Raw genomic sequence first — 20,142 nt, 5'->3', positions numbered from 1 at the left:
AAGCCGTTTAAAGAGAAACTAAAGAGGAAAATGGTCATTCCAACTAGTGAATAAAATTTTCTTTAGCAGAATAAATGCACAATGACCAGAAATTAGTTTGTACCCCGAAGGGTATAGGTTCTAGTATGTATTATCTTGTAAATTGAACATGATCTGAATGTAAATGTAACGTTCTAATATGCTCACTGCACCTGAATACTTTCCAGGATTTATTGACGAGAAATACAATCGTATATTAACGTAAACATGTAATAACATGCATCGTGCACTGCTAGGTGATTACCTGTGCATCCATAGAATTAAGATAAGTTGACATGCATCGTTAAAATATAGATCACATGGAATAACATATTCCTTACAATGGTCAACACGACGAACATCTTCAATAGAAAAGAAATGTATGATATTGTTGAATCAGGTTGTCGTAACTAAAAAGATTCATATCATTAATGGAAACCTACCATCAATTAAGAAAGCAAATGCTGAAGATGACAAGGGGATATTTCTATATCTCCAGAACTAAATTATTATAATATAGCACATATCCTCATGATAAAATGGTATATTTTGATGGTAGACTAGGATAAACATCTGTTTGGACGTTCGTTGGATACCATGTGCATAAAGCTATATGATGTGTCGTACAACGATGAACAAAACCTCCAAAAACGGACAATTGAAAATATAAATCTAACAAGTGTGAGCTTTTCGTAGTAAAACAAATTCGGGGAAAACACCCTTAAGTACCTGTAAATGCATACGCAAATCTTGGTAAATAATGAAAGGTACATTCGGTATGGTTGACAATGTAAAAACATTCCTACATGTAATACTATATGTAAACGATCCTGATATTGACTATATGACATCAATCGTGCCACTGTGTATCGCATACAATGTCGTATTTGCTTCTAAACCAAATGAAACCCACCCCCCCAGGTCACCGACTTGACCATATCCCGAGCAAAGTCATCAGGATCTGAGTATCCTCTCCACAGGTTAAGGATAAGACCACAGGTGTGTGCCGATGGCAACCGTTTTATAGGACCAAAATCAACTTCCAGTTTCTTGGTTAATCCCAGAGGCGGTGGTGCTATTGCTCCTGTCCAGAAGGATAGAATGTCTTGAAAGGTTACTCCAGTGGTTCCTCCTTGAGAAGAAAATGCGAGAAAAATATGGAGCATAACACTTGTAATAAAACAAAGTTCTCTGTCTAGAGTACATTTGCATACAATAACGTTGATTCCCCACATATATGTATTTTACAGAGAACATGTCAAATCTGTTACATCTTACATTGTACCTGTATTTCTTGCAGTCAAATAATATGAATGATATTGCCAAGTATGAAGTATGTGTGTAGGTTTTACCTTCGGTATCAGCAAGGAATGCCTCCAAACAATAGACTGCAGTGTTCTCTTGTCTGCGGTCATTGGAGCCTTCTGGACTGTAATTTATTCTGTACATCTGTCTTAGTTTGACAAATGACAGCGGTTCTTCTGCAAAGACGAAGAGACTTTTCAACGTCTCTGGTGCCATCTGTACAGTTGTAAGGAACAATCCAACTTTATTCAGTCCTCTTTTAAACTGTTCCATTTCACTGTTGACACTGAAAAATATAAATGTTATAAATCTAGATGAGTATTTATGAATATCGTAATAATGTGTAATACATATCTCGGATATGAAGGGAAACGCATGTAACAAATGCTATTGACATTTTCGCTGAAACTGACCAAAATGTTTTTAAGAATGCGAAGGAACGTACTTGTAGAATATCTCATTTTTTATCAAGATTTCTATCAGGCGCGTCTTATCTTCGAAACTCCTAAAGTTGTGCACTGATAGACCATTCTCCACTGCCCATTCGGAAATCTTTCCAATCGCTTCTGAATATGTCGCCTGATCAGAAGCCTGCATTATCTGAGAAAAGAAACTTTATTGATAATAAAGCGTTTGTTTTTACACTTATATAACATCTATTTTAATTAAAGAAAAAAAATAAGTATTATGCCTGTGCATTTAAAGAACCACAATTACACGAAAGCAGTGTTTTCAATGGATGATCCTTCATCACGTAACCAGAATGTGTTCATGAGGATGTGTGTTTAATTACAGGAAAGCACATCAACTTCTAATTAGTAAAAATAAAATGATTACAATCAAATTTCTTAAATGTTGTCAAAGGAGATGAGTATCCATTGATATAACTGTCACAACATTCGCCTTAATTTACAGTATAAAAACGATAGTGTACCTGTTATTTGTTTAAACTTTAAGCAAATATGAATAATTTAACTTACGAATGTTAATTACAATGTGTTATGTGTTTTGTTGTAAATGGTTGTCTAAAAACATAGCTTCTAATGCTATTGTGTAGAGAAAAAACAAAACCACCAAAAATATACACAACCATTTGTCATGATCATAAGTGTGACATATGATTATAATACAGCAAGTTCTCAGTGTATCATTGTTTACCGTCTGGATATTCTGCCTCTGATCGGCATCAAGTATACACTCGTCAACTTTTGGAAGGTTTTCACAGTCACCAGTGACGAGAAGATTGAAAAGGGGTTCATTTAGGACGGGGATTCCCGGCCCTCCATGTAATAGGCTAAACGCCACCAGACTACCAGCTATTTCAAAGCTATTCTTGGATAGTTTGTCAAGGTCGTGTTGAAAAAACATATTTTCGCCATGACCATGAAAACAGTCGTTGACGACGTCTTTCATTAGGAGTCTACAAATACAAATATGTCCATAATAAATGAGTATCCCTAAGTTTCAATATACTTATGATTACTACGGTTTCGACTCTCCTTTAAGGGAACAACCAACTTAATGCAAAAAGACCTTCGAAATGGCCCCTGTGTAGACAAGATTGAACCCAAGATAGAATTTTAATCCGACCGCTGATTGGCTGGATAATTATGAATTTCAAAAGTAAAAATGTTTTCCAACAGGTAATTATTCCTAGATAACCATGATATGAATTTGGAAATTCAGATGGAGATTGAGGTCCAAAATATCAATTTTGATAATGAATAAGTAAAAACATTAGAATTTCAGGATTTTAGGAATATTCCTTTGTTTTAATAATGCATTACAAAACTTTAACAAACTTTAACACTGTGGTCTATGTAAAATTATTTAGTTGGTTGTTCTCTTTAAAGGTAGGTTTGCCCAACCAAATATGTATTTTTTTGTAAAATCCGATAAACGGAAGAAAAGGTGAAAAAACAAGTTAGAAATACCTCAATTTAATTTCTTAATGCGTATGAGATTGAACAAATGCGTCTTGAATACAAAATTAAAGGAAATCCTTGATTTATTACGATCGTCAGGCTGACAGGATTGTATGCAAATGAAGCTGCGATGGATTGTGTTGTCAAAGTTTCACGCATGCGCATTGTTACGCCCTAAAAGTAAACAAAATGGCTGAACGAAAGCGTGTGAGAAAAAACATGTATCAGAATCGGCATCAAAGAGTAGGATATTAGAATGGAATCGATAGCATCCTAGGATATCTCTAGGGAATGAAGCGCAAAGATGGCATGTAGCAATAGAAGAAACAGAAGCTGCATCTCAAGCGGAACTCGCCCGAATTCTGTTGGGTCGTGTTGCACGTGGTGAGTTAAATTTCAACACACATGCCAGCGCACATACGTTTGATGTACTAAGCTAGCGAGCGTATGTCAGTAACTTGAAGTGTTATAGATTATATGACATGTAGGGTATAAACAATCCAACGTACTCCGATTTGTTGTTGTTGTTTTTTAACTGAACATGCCGTGGCAAGACTGTCACTTTTTTTGCATGGTTCGGTTTGTGAATGTGGCTTCGTTTTGGGAAAAAAATACGTCATTGTTTATGTAAAGCTTGACTTCGCTCTATTTTTAGAGGAGTATTTTCGTGGTCAAGCTAAGCAATTGACCACCCATATTGTTCGCTGTATGCATCGAAAATGATCTGAAGATTATATCTATGAACAGGATAAATTTCGTAAACTTTATATTTCATTGGGCGAAACCTACCTTTAACAACTTATCCATCTGCAAAGGATATATTAACAAAAGTTCTAATATCGCTATATATTTTGAGTTTGATCAAAAAAAGCAATTACCGTAAAAACTCTCGTTTCGGACCTCCTAAATCTTCCCCTTCCTCTCCACTGAATGCGACTTTGAATTTTCTGCAAAAATTGAAATTATCTCTCCGGACAAAACGAAGGGTAGACTTTAGTATGTTTTCTCTGGAGACAAGTATCATTGATTCCTCTCCGGGTATAATTGTTTTATTGACCCACCACTTAAGAATACCGGTCAAGGTCAATTCTTCCCTAAAATTGAAAACAAAGTATTAAATATTTAGAATATTAACATATAATTTAAATGATGATATATCACTTACCATTATACCTCACCGATGAATGAATCACAGTCGTTAGTCGGTCGAGATACAGCTAGGTGCTAAAGTATTCGTAATTGTTATTTTTGCCCTATATATTCTATGTATTTATATTTTTTTTTTTGAATTTCTTTCTGATCTCACATATTAACGGATTTCAACCAAAGTCGGTGTAATTATAGAGGATTGTACTCAGGCCATCTTAGCATTACTGAACTTTTGTAACATATCAAAGTTATTCTCCTGTATTTAACTATTTAAGAGTATATTTAAAACCCCTAAGCACATACAGAGGTACATCTGCCGATCGTAGAAATGACATCAAAGAGTGTTAGCAGAAAATATCTAGTTTCAGCTTTACTTGACGGATATCCATACGGTTTTATTTATATTCCCAGAAAGGGATGATTTCTCCACATACTTGTACGTCAGTCAGCTATTTAACATCAAGAATGATTTTAAATCAAAAGTTTTATTTTCGAATAATCGTCTTAACTAAGGCCGTATAATTCCGATATCGTTGTTCAGAAGAAACTTATCACGAAATGTTACATCTGAAATACAAATGAAAAAATGAAAAAAAATGAAATGAAATGCATCTTTCTGCCATTTTGAAAATCGAAAAAAATGTCAGGTGTGCGAAATAACGCACCCTTACTCTACCAACAGTATAAGTTATGATTTTAACTAACCAATCACACACTCGTGAAAACAATATCAAATGCATTAAATTAATTTGATTTATTTCATCATAGCTTTAACTTGATACTTCATAAGAATTACTTACGGCCCTACATCTGTCTGGTCTGTATTTAATGTAACCGGATCAGCTACGTTTTGTAGTTCTAGGTCTGGTAATTCTTCCATGTCTGTAGATGTTCCTTCTATCGGCGGCAGTCGACGACGTTGCAATTCTTCCGTGTCTGTAGATGTTCCTTCTATTGGCGGCAGTCGACGACGTTGTAATGTCAGCCTATTCTGTATTATAAGACTCTTTCATATGTAGATATGAAGGATAGGGATATTCTACCCGAGGGTCACAAAATGTAGAAAAACCCGAGGCTTGCCGAGGGTTTTGCAACATTTTGTGATCCCAAGGGTAGAATATCCCTATCCTTCATATCCACTTATGAAAGAGTATTTTTCTTTCATACCTCGACGTTTTATTGCAATTTTACTACTATAATATCCCGCCATTTTGAAATAAATTCGAAGAAATCCGCGACTGGAAGTCAATTTTCCATACATGAAAGAAAAATTACGCGATATTTTCAACACAAATTCTGTTGTTTGCATCTTTTATAGTTAATCCAGTCATACTTGCGAAAAAATGTTAAAATTTTGCCGAGGAAAAAGAGATTTTGTTGATGCCGTGACGTCACGAGGCTTTATTGCATGGGTACATCTAGCCATGCAATACAACCTCAGGCGACATGAGTTTATTGCCCTAGACCAGCCAGTATTACACCCGTAGGTATGAAAGAAAATGGTATACACATATTTGTGCTATAACATTAATTAACTCTATAAACCAAGGATGAACATGCTTAATCAACATCTAATCTACCGCACGGTACAGACAAAAGTTCAACCCACAACATGATTCTGATCAAATGTAATTTTAAAACCGTTACAATATTGTTTTTTATTGACATTTTTTTGGAAGAGCTGTACCTTTTATGCGAGGGTGATAGATGACCATGAATTATATACTGAATACTTACTACCAAGTGGTAAGAGATACTTAGTCTATCTTATCGATATTATTCAGATAGAAAATTGATGTTTTTTCATACAAAACACTCATTGAAATCATTTCGCAAAAGTAAATGGAAAATACGTAAAATCTCACCCGAGGAACGTGAGGCTGTCGTCTAAAGCAGATAGTCGGTGTGTCAGTTTCATCAAAGTCATCAGATTCCTGTGGTCTGGACTTTTAAAGCAATAAACATGTTTTACAACAAGTATATTTCAATTAATCAAGTTTGACACACCAATCGTATTAAATTTTAAAATGCACAAAAATATATTGCAAAATCTCAATAAAATAGCAATATTTGACTCAGTATTGTCTGTATCAAAATAATATTTTTTTTATTTATTAATTACCTGTTCCTCAATTGGCATGTCTTCCTCGGCATGTCCTGTTTCATCATTTACCTGACAAAAATGGTTTACACATGCCAAATTGAATTTTTTCCTTCACGGATGACAATCCTAGACTATCGAGAATTTCATCCATGGTTACAATATAATTATTCTAAAAACAAACAAATTGACACTTTCCTCATTAAACTATTGGCCATCAAACTACGCTTCATAAATTCACTTATAAATGTTGAAGTTCACTTATAAATATTTTTCGCAATTTATAAACAATTAGTCGGGTAAACCACAATAAGCCGTGGAAGTGGTATGGAACCTACAAAATACATTTATAATACCTAGACTCTATATTCACCTCTCTTCAGAAAATGACGGTCCATCAAATGGTATCAAGCTGCGCATGTCAACAGTAACTTACAAGAGACGGAGCGACAGTGCGACAAAATCACCCCACCAATGCGACAAAATTACCCCGCCAATGCGACAGAATTTGTTGTCGCCCTGTCGCGTAATATTGTCGCATGATCGCGCTGTCGCTCTTTGCTTGGTGGAGTCGCCAATGCGACAGTGCAACATGGCCGATATCAGCCACCATAATACATACTTAAATCCACCTTTGTATTACCTTACCATTTTTTTTCAAATGTTTTGCCTACACAACCCCATCTAATACTATTGATGTAAATTTCTTGTAGTGACAAATGACAATTCATGTCTATGCTTAGTCACAAAGGATTAGGAGAGTAAAAGAGGTGCAGGGTTTGTTCCATAAAGATGTGATCAGTATACCTTAAAATTAGTCAAACAAAACATTTGAAATGATATCAATTCTTGCGACATGATTGTTGAGCCATAGTATCACAATAATAGTACAATTCATTACTCGTTTCACTATATTGAATTGGTGGAGTCTTACCACACGACGAAATACGATAGATGGGGTGTCGGTTTCTTCGACTTCCTCGGGATTTGCCTTGGTAGAAGATAAAATGATATCGAAATTAAATAATTATTAGCCAATAAAACCAACAAAGCAAATGCCGTCGAGTGCTAATGTTATGAAATGATAACAAAACATCTTAGCCCACAGAAATATTACAATGTTTGTGCAGACTGCTTATGTGGTATACGAGAACAGTTACTTTGTCATTAATTTTTATCATATTCTCGTTTCAACATTAATTGTCTTGGTTTGTCAATGAAAGGTAAACAATAGTTTTTAATACAACGCGTTTGTATTACTGCTATCCGGTTTACCATGATGTGTAGGACTTTGTAGGACTTGCTCTACAATGACATCTAGTGGTGACCTCTTAAACCATTCCATTTATAAACTTCCATTCATAAAATCCCTAATTATAGAATAATATTCCTTTTGACCTATCAAAACGTTGCATTCCCTTTTCTGCAGTATGCAGTCATGGGATGCTTGCCTTATGATTGGTGGAATTCACACAGCCTCTGTAGAATATACACACACATACTCCCTGACTGCACAGTGTCTACATGTGTATACATGTATATACAATCTACATCTGGTTGTGACGCCTTTGTCTAACGTACATAAACTATTAATGATAATACAAATTGGAATTACTATATAAGACTTATAGACCTCAGAGTTAAAAAGTAAACAGTTCAGAGCTACTTTCTGTGTACATTATAATAATGCTTTAAAATTATTATTGATAAGGCTGCCCTTATGTGTGCATGGTTTTACATACATAAGTGTCCAGCATGAGTCAAGGGTGTAGGACAAAAGTTCCTTCTTTTTATTGAATATAAGACTTAAATGTTTTCTTTATTTCAAAATTGTTTATTTTATGTAGGGATGACAATACAATACAAATTGGAGTTACTTTCTAAGGCTTATAGACCTCAGAGTTAAAAGTAAACTATTTAGAGTTTGTCTTTTTCTGTGTAGTAATGTTTTAAAATGATTATTGATACGGCTGCCCTCATGTGTGCATTGTTTCACTATACATACATAACTGTGCAACACAAGAGTCAAGAGTGTAGGACATAAACTCATTTTTAATGAATATAAGACTTTAATACTTTCTTTATTTTGAAGTTGTTTAATTTAAGTAGGAATTTTAATTAAGAAGAATGTCAAACAAAACATACACATTAGTTGAATAATCTTGATATTAATATATTGTTATCAAAGTCGGTCACCAGACATTAGACAGCTGATCGATAGATATGCAAAGCCTTCAATTAAGCTTAATTTTCCAGGACATACAGTATCTGTTTTCTTGGAATACTACTTTGAGTATTTTGATTCATTATTTCTAGTACAAAATATAACATCTTACCGTTTGTTCATGATCACTTTCTTCGATGTTCTGATCGATATTCTCCTGGTCGCTACCATCGCTCTAGAATATTATAAGTATTAGAAATTAGCTACAACTATGTAAATCTCTGTTAGATTAAGGTACTAATATGTAAATCTCTGTTAGATTAAGGTACTAATATGTAAATCTCTGTTAGATTAAGGTACTAATATGTAAATCTCTGTTAGATTAAGGTACTAATATGTAAAACTCTGTTAGATTAAGGTACTAATATGTAAATCTCTGTTAGATTAAGGTACTAATATGTAAAACTCTGTTAGATTAAGGTACTAATATGTAAATTGTTAGATTAAGGTACTAATATGTAATCTTGATAAGTAAGTAAATTTGATTAAGGTACTAATATGTAAAACTCTGTTAGATTAAGGTACTAATATGTATTAATATACTTTGTTGATTAAGGTACTAATATGTAAAACTCTGTTAGATTAAGGTACTAATATGTAAATAATACTAAATGTAAAACTCTGTTAGATTAAGGTACTAATATGTAAATATCTGTTAGATTAAGGTACTAATATGTAAAACTCTGTTAGATTAAGGTACTAATATGTAAAACTCTGTTAGATTAAGGTACTAATATGTAAAACTCTGTTAGATTAAGGTACTAATATGTAAAACTCTGTTAGATTAAGGTACTAATATGTAAAACTCTGTTAGATTAAGGTACTAATATGTAAAACTCTGTTAGATTAAGGTACTAATATGTAAAACTCTGTTAGATTAAGGTACTAAATGTAAATCTGTTAGATTAAGTATATATTACTGTTAGATTAAGGTACTAATATGTAAAACTCTGTTAGATTAAGTATAGTAAATCTTTAATAATAGTAAAACTCTGTTAGATTAAGGTACTAATATGTAAAACTCTGTTAGATTAAGGTACTAATATGTAAAACTCTGTTAGATTAAGGTACTAATATGTAAATATCTGTTGGATTAAGGTACTAATATGTAAAACTCTGTTAGATTAAGGTACTAATATGTAAAACTCTGTTAGATTAAGGTACTAATATGTAAAACTCTGTTAGATTAAGGTACTAATATGTAAAACTCTGTTAGATTAAGGTACTAATATGTAAAACTCTGTTAGATTAAGGTACTAATATGTAAAACTCTGTTAGATTAAGGTACTAATATGTAAAACTCTGTTAGATTAAGGTACTGATATGTAAATATCTGTTGGATTAAGGTACTAATATGTAAAACTCTGTTAGATTAAGGTACTAATATGTAAAACTCTGTTAGATTAAGGTACTAATATGTAAAACTCTGTTAGATTAAGGTACTAATATGTAAAACTCTGTTATATTAAGGTACTAATATGTAAATCTCTGTTAGATTAAGGTACTAATATGTAAATCTCTGTTAGATTAAGGTACTAATATGTAAATCTCTGTTAGATTCAGGTAAAAATATGTAAAACTCTGTTAGATTAAGGTACTAATATGTAAATATATGTTGGATTATCAGTAGATGCACAGACAACAAAGAATTCAAATTTTTTGGATTTCTGGTCACAGCTTTAATTAATATCTACATTTGGCGGCACGGTCTGTCAATAGACCATAATGGCACGCCATCAAACAAATTCAATCAAAATTTCAACACAAATTAATTGATAGATTCTGGGAAACAGTAATCCACCAATTAACATGGCCGCCGGTCCATCAATAGACCATAATGGCAAGCCATCAATCAAATAAATTGATTGATTCTGGGAAACCCTTCTCAATCAATTAAACAATAAATTCAATCAATCAATCAATCAATCAGATGACAATAATGATCAGTGATACTGGGAAACAGATATCAACTGATTCACGTCAGTCGTCAATATAAACAGCATATATAATCAATATGATATCAATCAGTCAATATAAATCAATAGTTTGTACCGTGAAATCTGCAACGTCAGAAAATGCAGGAACATTCTGCCACTCAAACAAAGTCCAAAGAGTTGTGGAAAAGTCTTTCGTTAAAACTTGACTTGAACCATTGGAAAATGCAGAAAACATTCTGCCACTCAAACAAAGTCCAATCAGTTATGGAAAAGTCTTTCGTTAAAACTTGACTTGTACCATTGGCAAGGTCCAGGAGCTGTGACGATCCTGGCTGAAATACAAAGAAACAAACCAACAGCAGAAAACAAACAATGGGAGGGATTTTAGGGAGGGTGAAGAAATTGAGTGTTCAAACCCAATTATTTTTTCACATAAACTTAGCCTCTTTCAAAGCTGTCCTTGTACCAAAATGTCTTCAATTAAAAAGGGGGGATAACTCTCCAGCAATTCTGACATAATTTGTTTTTAGGTAACACGCTACCAAATCAGCAGGTGCCCTCCGATAACCGCACTATATGGTTTATTGCCATAAGTGCTATTATCAGTAGATGCACAGACAACAAAGAATTCAAATTTTTTGGATTTCTGGTCACAGCTTTAATTAATATCTACATTTGGCGGCACGGTCTGTCAATAGACCATAATGGCACGCCATCAAACAAATTCAATCAAAATTTCAACACAAATTAATTGATAGATTCTGGGAAACAGTAATCCACCAATTAACATGGCCGCCGGTCCATCAATAGACCATAATGGCAAGCCATCAATCAAATAAATTGATTGATTCTGGGAAACCCTTCTCAATCAATTAAACAATAAATTCAATCAATCAATCAATCAATCAGATGACAATAATGATCAGTGATACTGGGAAACAGATATCAACTGATTCACGTCAGTCGTCAATATAAACAGCATATATAATCAATATGATATCAATCAGTCAATATAAATCAATAGTTTGTACCGTGAAATCTGCCAAAAGAACATGCACCAAAGGTGGCATGTTCACAGCCATACGAAAACCCAATTGAGACGGCGAACATTTCACGGTACAATGCTGTGACCAAGAAATCCTTCATCATTCATAGCATAGTTGACTTAATTATTTGGAAAGAATTTATTACTTGACGTTCGGAAGCTTTCCAATGCACCTTGCAAGGTGTTGAGAAACATATCATTCCCCAAAGGAGAGAGGTGAACGCCATCCTGATTAAAAAATTGTTCTTCAAGTTTCAAGTCAGGGTAATGTACAACTGCTCCCCCATGTCGAATTATATGACATGAAATTGCACTATTCCATCTCTTCCTAACTTTTTCCAGTGAGACATGGTTTTGCTCCCCCCTCCAAATTCTTCTGGGCAGAATATGTGACCAAACTATCAATGTCCCTGGGAACTCCAACATTAGAAAATCCATTAGATTCCTCAATTGAATCCGGATATGGCCTACCCCTGTGGTACCTATGTCATTACCCCCACAGTGTATTACTAGCATTGAAGGGGGGTCATCTTCAAAAGTTCTGATGTGTCTAAGTTTCCTTCTGACATCTGATATGACCATACCTCCTTTGAATTGCCACCATAATGACAATCCTATACGAGACAGCCCAAGGTGAACCCCTCCTGGGCATGTTCGACTGTGTATGAAGGCATGTTTAATGATGGATGATCCTAGGATCCAAACATTTCCAGGTGTACCTACAATTCTTAAAACGCAAATTAGCGTTTGGAAATTAATCTACGAGTCGGTATTCTTATGTAACTCTTATAAGCACTTGATTTCCACCTGCCACATTCCATAATAGCTTCAGTAGACATGTTACATAGGGATGCAGTTGTGGTTGCACCAATTCTGAAGGAATGTGCTTTGTAGTACCTACTGTTGTAGCCTAAAAGAGTGCATGCTTTTGTAAGGATACTAGAAAATTGATATCTTGTTAAAACTCTACCACCAAAATGACATAGTAATGGACCCTGAACCCTAGGTCGAACTGCCATATATCTGCGAAGGTTACCAACTGGACAATAAATGGTATCGTTACTTGGCAGCTCGATGATAGTACCTTTGCTATATTGGTCAGTCTTTGAAGAAGATAGGTGTATTGTAGCAGCATTTTCTTGAAGTGTCACTTGTGAAAATGTGATAACCCTGAACGCCATGTCTTTACTACTGACTGTGATTTCACCTACCCGGAAAAAACCATAAAATGCTAATGAATATGCACAACTAAACAATGCAACCTCATACTGAGAGCTACAAATTCTGGGGAGTACCTTAATAATACTAGCTAAAAGGTCTACTGTTATGGGTAATCTGGTGTCACCACCCTCATCGCTGTCTCTCCTAATTCCCTCTAACAGTTTTTTAACAATAAATTGTTGAGTAGGATCCTCATGACCACCTAGCTTGAAATTAAAACTCAAACCAGCCAAATAGGTTTTCACTGTAGAGTGTGAGTAGCCTTTAACAGACATATAGGCAATATATCTCATTACTTGTTGTGTGGGAGGGGCCAGGATAAATCTAAGGACAAATCTTCCTGAAACTGTCGAAAACTGTTCATGGCCACTGTGTATGACCCAGATGTGTTTTTCGAAACCGATAGCTGAATTAATCTGTTGACCTCACTGTCAAGAGTGTCGACATGAACCCTTCCGGTACCCTTGCTGGCTCCCGATTTGCCCAAGGCCGGATTTCTCGAAACCTTGAAAACTGAAAACGAGACAATGAATCTGCTGCAGAGTTACGTGCCCCTGCTACATGAGTGGCCCTAAAATGAATGCTGTTGTGCATACAGTGAATTAAAAATGGTCTCAACAAAGACATAACCCTTTGTGACTTTGATGTTTTGTTGTTTAATATAGTTACTAAGCTAATATTGTCTACATAAAAATTAATTTTCTTAGACCTGAACTCAGAAGACCAAACTTGAACTGCCAAAACTATTGGCACCAATTCTAAAAAGGTTATGTCTCTCATGATGGATTTTCCCTGCCAACCACTTGGCCACCTAAAAGCTATCCAATTACTTCCCCAACAGGCACCACAACCTAATTCCCAGTTCCCTGCACTATCTGTATACAGACCTAAATCCACACTACTGCTCCAAGAACTCTCCACAAAGTAACAGGACCCGTTGAAATCTTTTAAAAATAACAACCACATTTCTAAGTCTGCTCTAATTTCCTCGGATATTCTTACTTTATAAAAAGGTTTTTGTATGCCTGCCATTGCATCAAACACACGCCGTGTAAAGGCCCTAGCTATTGGTATAGCATTTGCACAAAAAGACATAATCCCAGCAAGAGACTGTAATTCCTGTAATTTTACTTTCTTACCCTTATCCAACACTTTCAAAATTTCTGACCTGAGTAATACAACTTTCTCCCGAGGTACCCTGACTACCATTTTAATAGTGTCAATTTCAAGACCCAAAAACACCAAAACTGTAGTTGGACCTTCGGATTTTTCCTCAGCTATGGGTATACCCATTTCATTGCAAGTTTCTCGAAAAACAGACATGAGCCTAGCACAAGTATCACATTTTTCCTTTCCAGCAAATATAAAATCATCCAAATAATGATCTAGACTTTGCTCACCAGACTTCTCCTTGACTACCCATTCAATAAATGTTGAAAACTTTTCAAATAGACTACATGAAACTGAGCACCCCATAGGTAAACACTTATCAACAAAGTACATGTCTTGAAACTTAAATCCTAGTAATGGAAAATCCGCCGGATGGATTGGAAGGAGACGGAATGCAGATTTAATATCCATTTTACCCAACAAAGTCCCTTTTCCCAACTCTGCTATCATCTGAACTACTTTATCAAATGACGAATACTTGACAGAAACTGTATCGGGATCAATATTACTATTTATACTATTACCTGAAGGCCATGACAGGTGAGTAATTAACCGCCATTTTCCATCTTTTTTGGGAACTAAGCCTATAGGGGACCCCATCCACTGTGCCATTGGTTTTTCTGCAAAAGGGCCTGCTACTCTACCTAATTCAACTTCCTGCATTATTTTCTGGTAAGTTTGTGTTGGATATAAGGAGGCTGATTTCAAATTTCTGGATTCTCTAGGGATCCTAGGGCCTAGATATTGAATTCTAAAACCGTTTTTAAAACCCTCGAGAAGCTGTGTCCCTACTGCTGCCTGTGGGTACTTAGCCACCCAGTGACTAAGAGTGGTGATTTTTATTGGTGTCTTTCCCAATGTCCACACCTGTTTGCAATCCTTGCTTGTTTCCCTGTCTTTGGTGTTTTGTATTGTTTGTTTTTCGAAAAGAGTATGGGTTGTTGGAATTCCCTTTGAAACAATTCATACTAGCATGCCCCCCACTACACTTGATACATTTATGAGAGTAGCTGCAGTTAGGGCGTGTACAATTTCCTTTATAATTGTAGTCAAAACATTTTAAGGTGTTCGAATTTTGAGTTTGTGTCTGAGATAGGGAGACCCGCTGTGGCTGCATATATAACAGGTATAATTCATTGTCAATTATGCCCCATGCCCCTTGGGGATTGAGAGCTTTCCTTAACCTGTATTGCTCGTCATATTTTATCCAGTCCATGCCACCACATCTCAGAGCCCCCAGGCGAACAACCTGCATATATTTTAACAAGCCATGCAACTGTTCTGGATGTACTGCTGTATAGATGCTGATATATATAATAAATGCATCTGTCCATTTACTGATGTCCGAAATCTTAGGGTATTGGTTTTTTGGTTTGATAAGAAGCTCCCCATCAACAAGAGATATTCTATGAGCCTGATGTGAATCTCCCATTGAGTTGGACAACAATTGTGAGAGTTCAACATACTCTCCATTAGTAATCTTTAGTTTCACTGAAGCGGATACATGCAAGCCTAAAATATTATTCACGCTTGCAATAGGGGTTGGCATTACACCAAAGGACATACCCTGGTCTTGTAATACAGGAGGTGGGGCTGCTACCGGTAGCTCAGGTGGCGTAGATCTAGATTGGTCGGTTCCACTCCCGGCTGCAGGTCCTGTATTTGTCCTATGGTTAGGCATCGCCGACTCAGCTTCTACAGGATTTGTCCTATGGTTAGGCATCGCCGACTCAGCTTCTACAGGCACTGTTGCTCCTCCTGCCCTCTTTCGTCTCTTCGCTCTAGTATACATGATAGCTATAGGAGTGGACGGCTTACTAAGTATGCATTCATGCATAAAGAAAAAAACGAAACGTGTGAGTAGAACACCTTTAAAATATTTTCCATAATTATAAGGTAATAATGTTGTACAAGTACTAAAATACTGTTTTGCTTCGTAATTGTGAAATCAAAAAAAAAATCTCTCATATTACAAAATTACAAGTAATGTTAAATTTTACCGTAACGTTCCTGTACGTGTACAGAAAACGGTTCACATTGGGACGTCGACTTGACCGAAATATATAGGTCATGACCGCTTAGGTAAACTCGTCCCAACAGGGAATCTCGCCCCGAGTGAGTAAAGTGAATCAATACGATCGCAATCGTCTCCAAAGAGGTGCAAGATTAACGATTAAAATTATATGTTCAATGTCTAAAGTGAGCCGATCACATTATATACAAAATTAATGCTAGCCTATGTTTATATGCGATATCGACAAGAAAGTAGAACTCGACCCAAGTTCGGCCTCGTCAAAAATATTCCGAGTCGAATATCATAAGATAGATTCTATAATGAAACGAATTCAAAATAATGAAAGTATTTCGATGCATTCATTATGTATCACAAAAACAAAAAAAAAAACAAAAAAACAATTAATGCCTTTACTTTTAAATATACTTTAACTTGGCCAAACTATCGACAATGCCGGCGCCATGCCGGAATATGAAGTCAGTGACAGGGAAATAAATCCATTCCCATCTAACGGAATATGTTTGAGAAAATAATCCGAAATCAGATCAAAAACATACATCAGGTATCAAACAAAAGAAATGCATCGAAAACTTGAAGAAATTGAGTGTTCAAACCCAATTATTTTTTCACATAAACTTAGCCTCTTTCAAAGCTGTCCTTGTACCAAAATGTCTTCAATTAAAAAGGGGGGATAACTCTCCAGCAATTCTGACATAATTTGTGTTTAGGTAACACGCTACCAAATCAGCAGGTGCCCTCCGATAACCGCACTATATGGTTTATTGCCATAAGTGCTATTAAGGTACTAATATGTAAAACTCTGTTAGATTAAGGTACTAATATGTAAATCTCTGTTAGATTAAGGTAAAAATATGTAAAACTCTGTTAGATTAAGGTACTAATATGTAAATATCTGTTGGATTAAGGTACTAATATGTAAAACTCTGTTAGATTAAGGTACTAATATGTAAAACTCTGTTAGATTAAGGTACTAATATGTAAAACTCTGTTAGATTAAGGTACTAATATGTAAAACTCTGTTAGATTAAGGTACTAATATGTAAAACTCTGTTAGATTAAGGTACTAATATGTAAAACTCTGTTAGATTAAGGTAAAAATATGTAAAACTCTGTTAGATTAAGGTACTAATATGTAAATATCTGTTGGATTAAGGTAGTAATATGCAAAACTCTGTTAGATTAAGGTACTAATATGTAAATATCTGTTAGATTAAGGTAAAAATATGTAAAACTCTGTTAGATTAAGGTACTAATATGTAAATATCTGTTGGATTAAGGTACTAATATGTAAATCTCTGTTAGATTAAGGTACTAATATGTAAATCTCTGTTAGATTAAGGTACTAATATGTAAATCTCTGTTAGATTAAGGTACTAATATGTAAATCTCTGTTAGATTAAGGTACTAATATGTAAAACTCTGTTAGATTAAGGTACTAATATGTAAAACTCTGTTAGATTAAGGTACTAATATGTAAAACTCTGTTAGATTAAGGTACTAATATGTAAAACTCTGTTAGATTAAGGTACTAATATGTAAATATCTGTTGGATTAAGGTACTAATATGTAAAACTCTGTTAGATTAAGGTACTAATATGTAAAACTCTGTTAGATTAAGGTACTAATATGTAAATATCTGTTGGATTAAGGTACTAATATGTAAAACTCTGTTAGATTAAGGTACTAATATGTAAATTTCTGTTAGATTAAGGTAAAAATATGTAAAACTCTGTTAGATTAAGGTACTAATATGTAAATATCTGTTGGATTAAGGTACTAATATGTAAATCTCTGTTAGATTAAGGTACTAATATGTAAATCTCTGTTAGATTAAGGTACTAATATGTAAATCTCTGTTAGATTAAGGTACTAATATGTAAATCTCTGTTAGATTAAGGTACTAATATGTAAAACTCTGTTAGATTAAGGTACTAATATGTAAATATCTGTTGGATTAAGGTACTAATATGTAAAACTCTGTTAGATTAAGGTACTAATATGTAAAACTCTGTTAGATTAAGGTACTAATATGTAAAACTCTGTTAGATTAAGGTACTAATATGTAAATCTCTGTTAGATTAAGGTACTAATATGTAAAACTCTGTTAGATTAAGGTACTAATATGTAAAACTCTGTTAGATTAAGGTACTAATATGTAAAACTCTGTTAGATTAAGGTACTAATATGTAAAACTCTGTTAGATTAAGGTACTAATATGTAAAACTCTGTTAGATTAAGGTACTAATATGTAAAACTCTGTTAGATTAAGGTACTAATATGTAAAACTCTGTTAGATTAAGGTACTAATATGTAAAACTCTGTTAGATTAAGGTACTAATATGTAAAACTCTGTTAGATTAAGGTACTAATATGTAAAACTCTGTTAGATTAAGGTACTAATATGTAAATATCTGTTGGATTAAGGTACTAATATGTAAAACTCTGTTAGATTAAGGTACTAATATGTAAAACTCTGTTAGATTAAGGTACTAATATGTAAAACTCTGTTAGATTAAGGTACTAATATGTAAAACTCTGTTAGATTAAGGTACTAATATGTAAAACTCTGTTAGATTAAGGTACTAATATGTAAAACTCTGTTAGATTAAGGTACTAATATGTAAATCTCTTTTGATATTCCATAGAAAATTGTACATATCATGCAACATGACTTTGATTCTTTCAATTCGTGCGTTGCAACTGATACAATCCATTTGACACATTTTTGCAAGAATTGTAACTGGTAAATAAAATTGTACAAACCTTTTCTTTTGTATGCAGGTAAAGACGTATAGGGTTCGTTTTTAGGTCGTCAATGAACGCTCCGAAAGAATGTTCACCTGACTTCATACCTTCTTCTACTCTTTTACCTGTGAACGTCGCAAGGAAGTATTCTAAATGATTTAGGGAAAGATTTGATGATGCATTATGTCCACCAGGAAAATATCTTCGTGCGGCCATATCGGTCACATCGGCTAAAGTAGCAGATCTGGTCACATCTATCTCAAGTTTCCCTCCTCCCCTATTTCCTTGCACTAATTTATATATTTTTTTGTGGAAATGTTTCCAGCCGAATTGTATACGTCTAGTATCTTTTTTGCCTCTTTTTGTCGACATCAGTCCCTAAAAAGAAATAAAATAACCCAAGAAGGTAACTATTTCTTTGAAGTGAATAAATTTGTAAGCAAGACCTTATAATTACTTTCGTTTTAAAATATAACGAAACAACAGTTAGTTTCAATCATATTACACAGTTTCAATCATATTACACATTGCATTTGTGTAATAATATACATTAAGGTAATAATATATATTAAATGATCTGTGTTATTACTCTAATCATTGGGTGGTATTTATATGCTCAAAAGACACCGTGGCATGAAATTATAGAAAAGGCTTCAGTTTTAATTTGATAAATTTCTTCATGAGTTTTGAAAATCTCAAACTTTTTCATAATTTTCTTTGGTATAGAAACTGGAATTTTGTGCTGAGATGTATTATAAATGTACAGTGTATTATATGCAAATCTCTGGCACCTAAGCCAGATATTATTACATATATTATTATATATATATAAACATTTCCTGAAGAACACCTATATATATATATATAAACATCTCCTGAAGCGGCAGCTGGGAAAACGGTAGAGATCGATGGTAGATTTGTTTAAGTTTTGTTTTTTCTATATATATATATATATATATATATATATATATATATTATATATTATAGTAATTTAAGGAGGTTCTAATGGAAACATACAGACGATATTGTAAAGTGGTTTCTGAACGCACAACATTCAAAGGAATGAGCTAAAATTGAGCATTGAAAACGATGCAATTTACCAACCGTTTGTCTCTTTCCCCTCTTGCTTTGAAACTCCTTGAACCGTTTTACTATGGGAGAGTCTGTTTCTGAAATTTGATTCAACAAAATCTTATTGGAAGCAATTGTGGTATTTAACAAGTAAAACGAAATTAAGTTTTGAATTGATTCTGTTCGCATGCCATAT

The 20,142-nt window shown here is 34.2% G+C and overlaps 2 protein-coding genes across 4 annotated transcripts; both read right to left on the bottom strand.

The window, feature by feature from the left end:
- Window positions 1-556: 556 nt before the first annotated feature.
- LOC138312207 (G2/M phase-specific E3 ubiquitin-protein ligase-like) lies at window positions 557-15,791 on the bottom strand. 3 transcript variants are annotated; one of them, XM_069253205.1, is made up of 11 exons: window positions 15,662-15,791; window positions 8,835-8,897; window positions 7,433-7,489; window positions 6,520-6,570; window positions 6,263-6,343; window positions 5,198-5,388; window positions 4,127-4,342; window positions 2,482-2,743; window positions 1,769-1,923; window positions 1,371-1,609; window positions 557-1,150 (listed from the first exon to the last, which is right to left on the bottom strand). In XM_069253205.1, exons 4-11 carry the CDS (start codon window positions 6,535-6,537, stop codon window positions 912-914), a joined length of 1,401 nt encoding a protein of 466 aa, XP_069109306.1. In that variant the 5' UTR covers window positions 6,538-6,570; window positions 7,433-7,489; window positions 8,835-8,897; window positions 15,662-15,791; the 3' UTR covers window positions 557-911. The 3 variants fall into 3 exon arrangements, with proteins under 3 accessions (XP_069109306.1, XP_069109304.1, XP_069109305.1); XM_069253203.1 differs by lacking the exon at window positions 15,662-15,791 and adding an exon at window positions 10,775-10,910; XM_069253204.1 differs by lacking the exons at window positions 6,520-6,570; window positions 15,662-15,791 and adding an exon at window positions 10,775-10,910.
- LOC138312208 (uncharacterized) lies at window positions 14,919-15,887 on the bottom strand. The gene has a single exon (XM_069253206.1). The coding sequence runs from the start codon at window positions 15,885-15,887 to the stop codon at window positions 14,919-14,921; it is 969 nt and encodes a 322-aa protein (XP_069109307.1).
- Window positions 15,888-20,142: the final 4,255 nt, after the last annotated feature.

Source organism: Argopecten irradians, unplaced genomic scaffold, assembly GCF_041381155.1.
Source record: "Argopecten irradians isolate NY unplaced genomic scaffold, Ai_NY scaffold_0249, whole genome shotgun sequence".
NCBI lineage: Eukaryota > Metazoa > Mollusca > Bivalvia > Pectinida > Pectinidae > Argopecten > Argopecten irradians.
The sequence above is the reverse complement of the archived record's forward strand: the minus strand, read 5'-3'. Positions and strand labels throughout refer to the sequence as shown.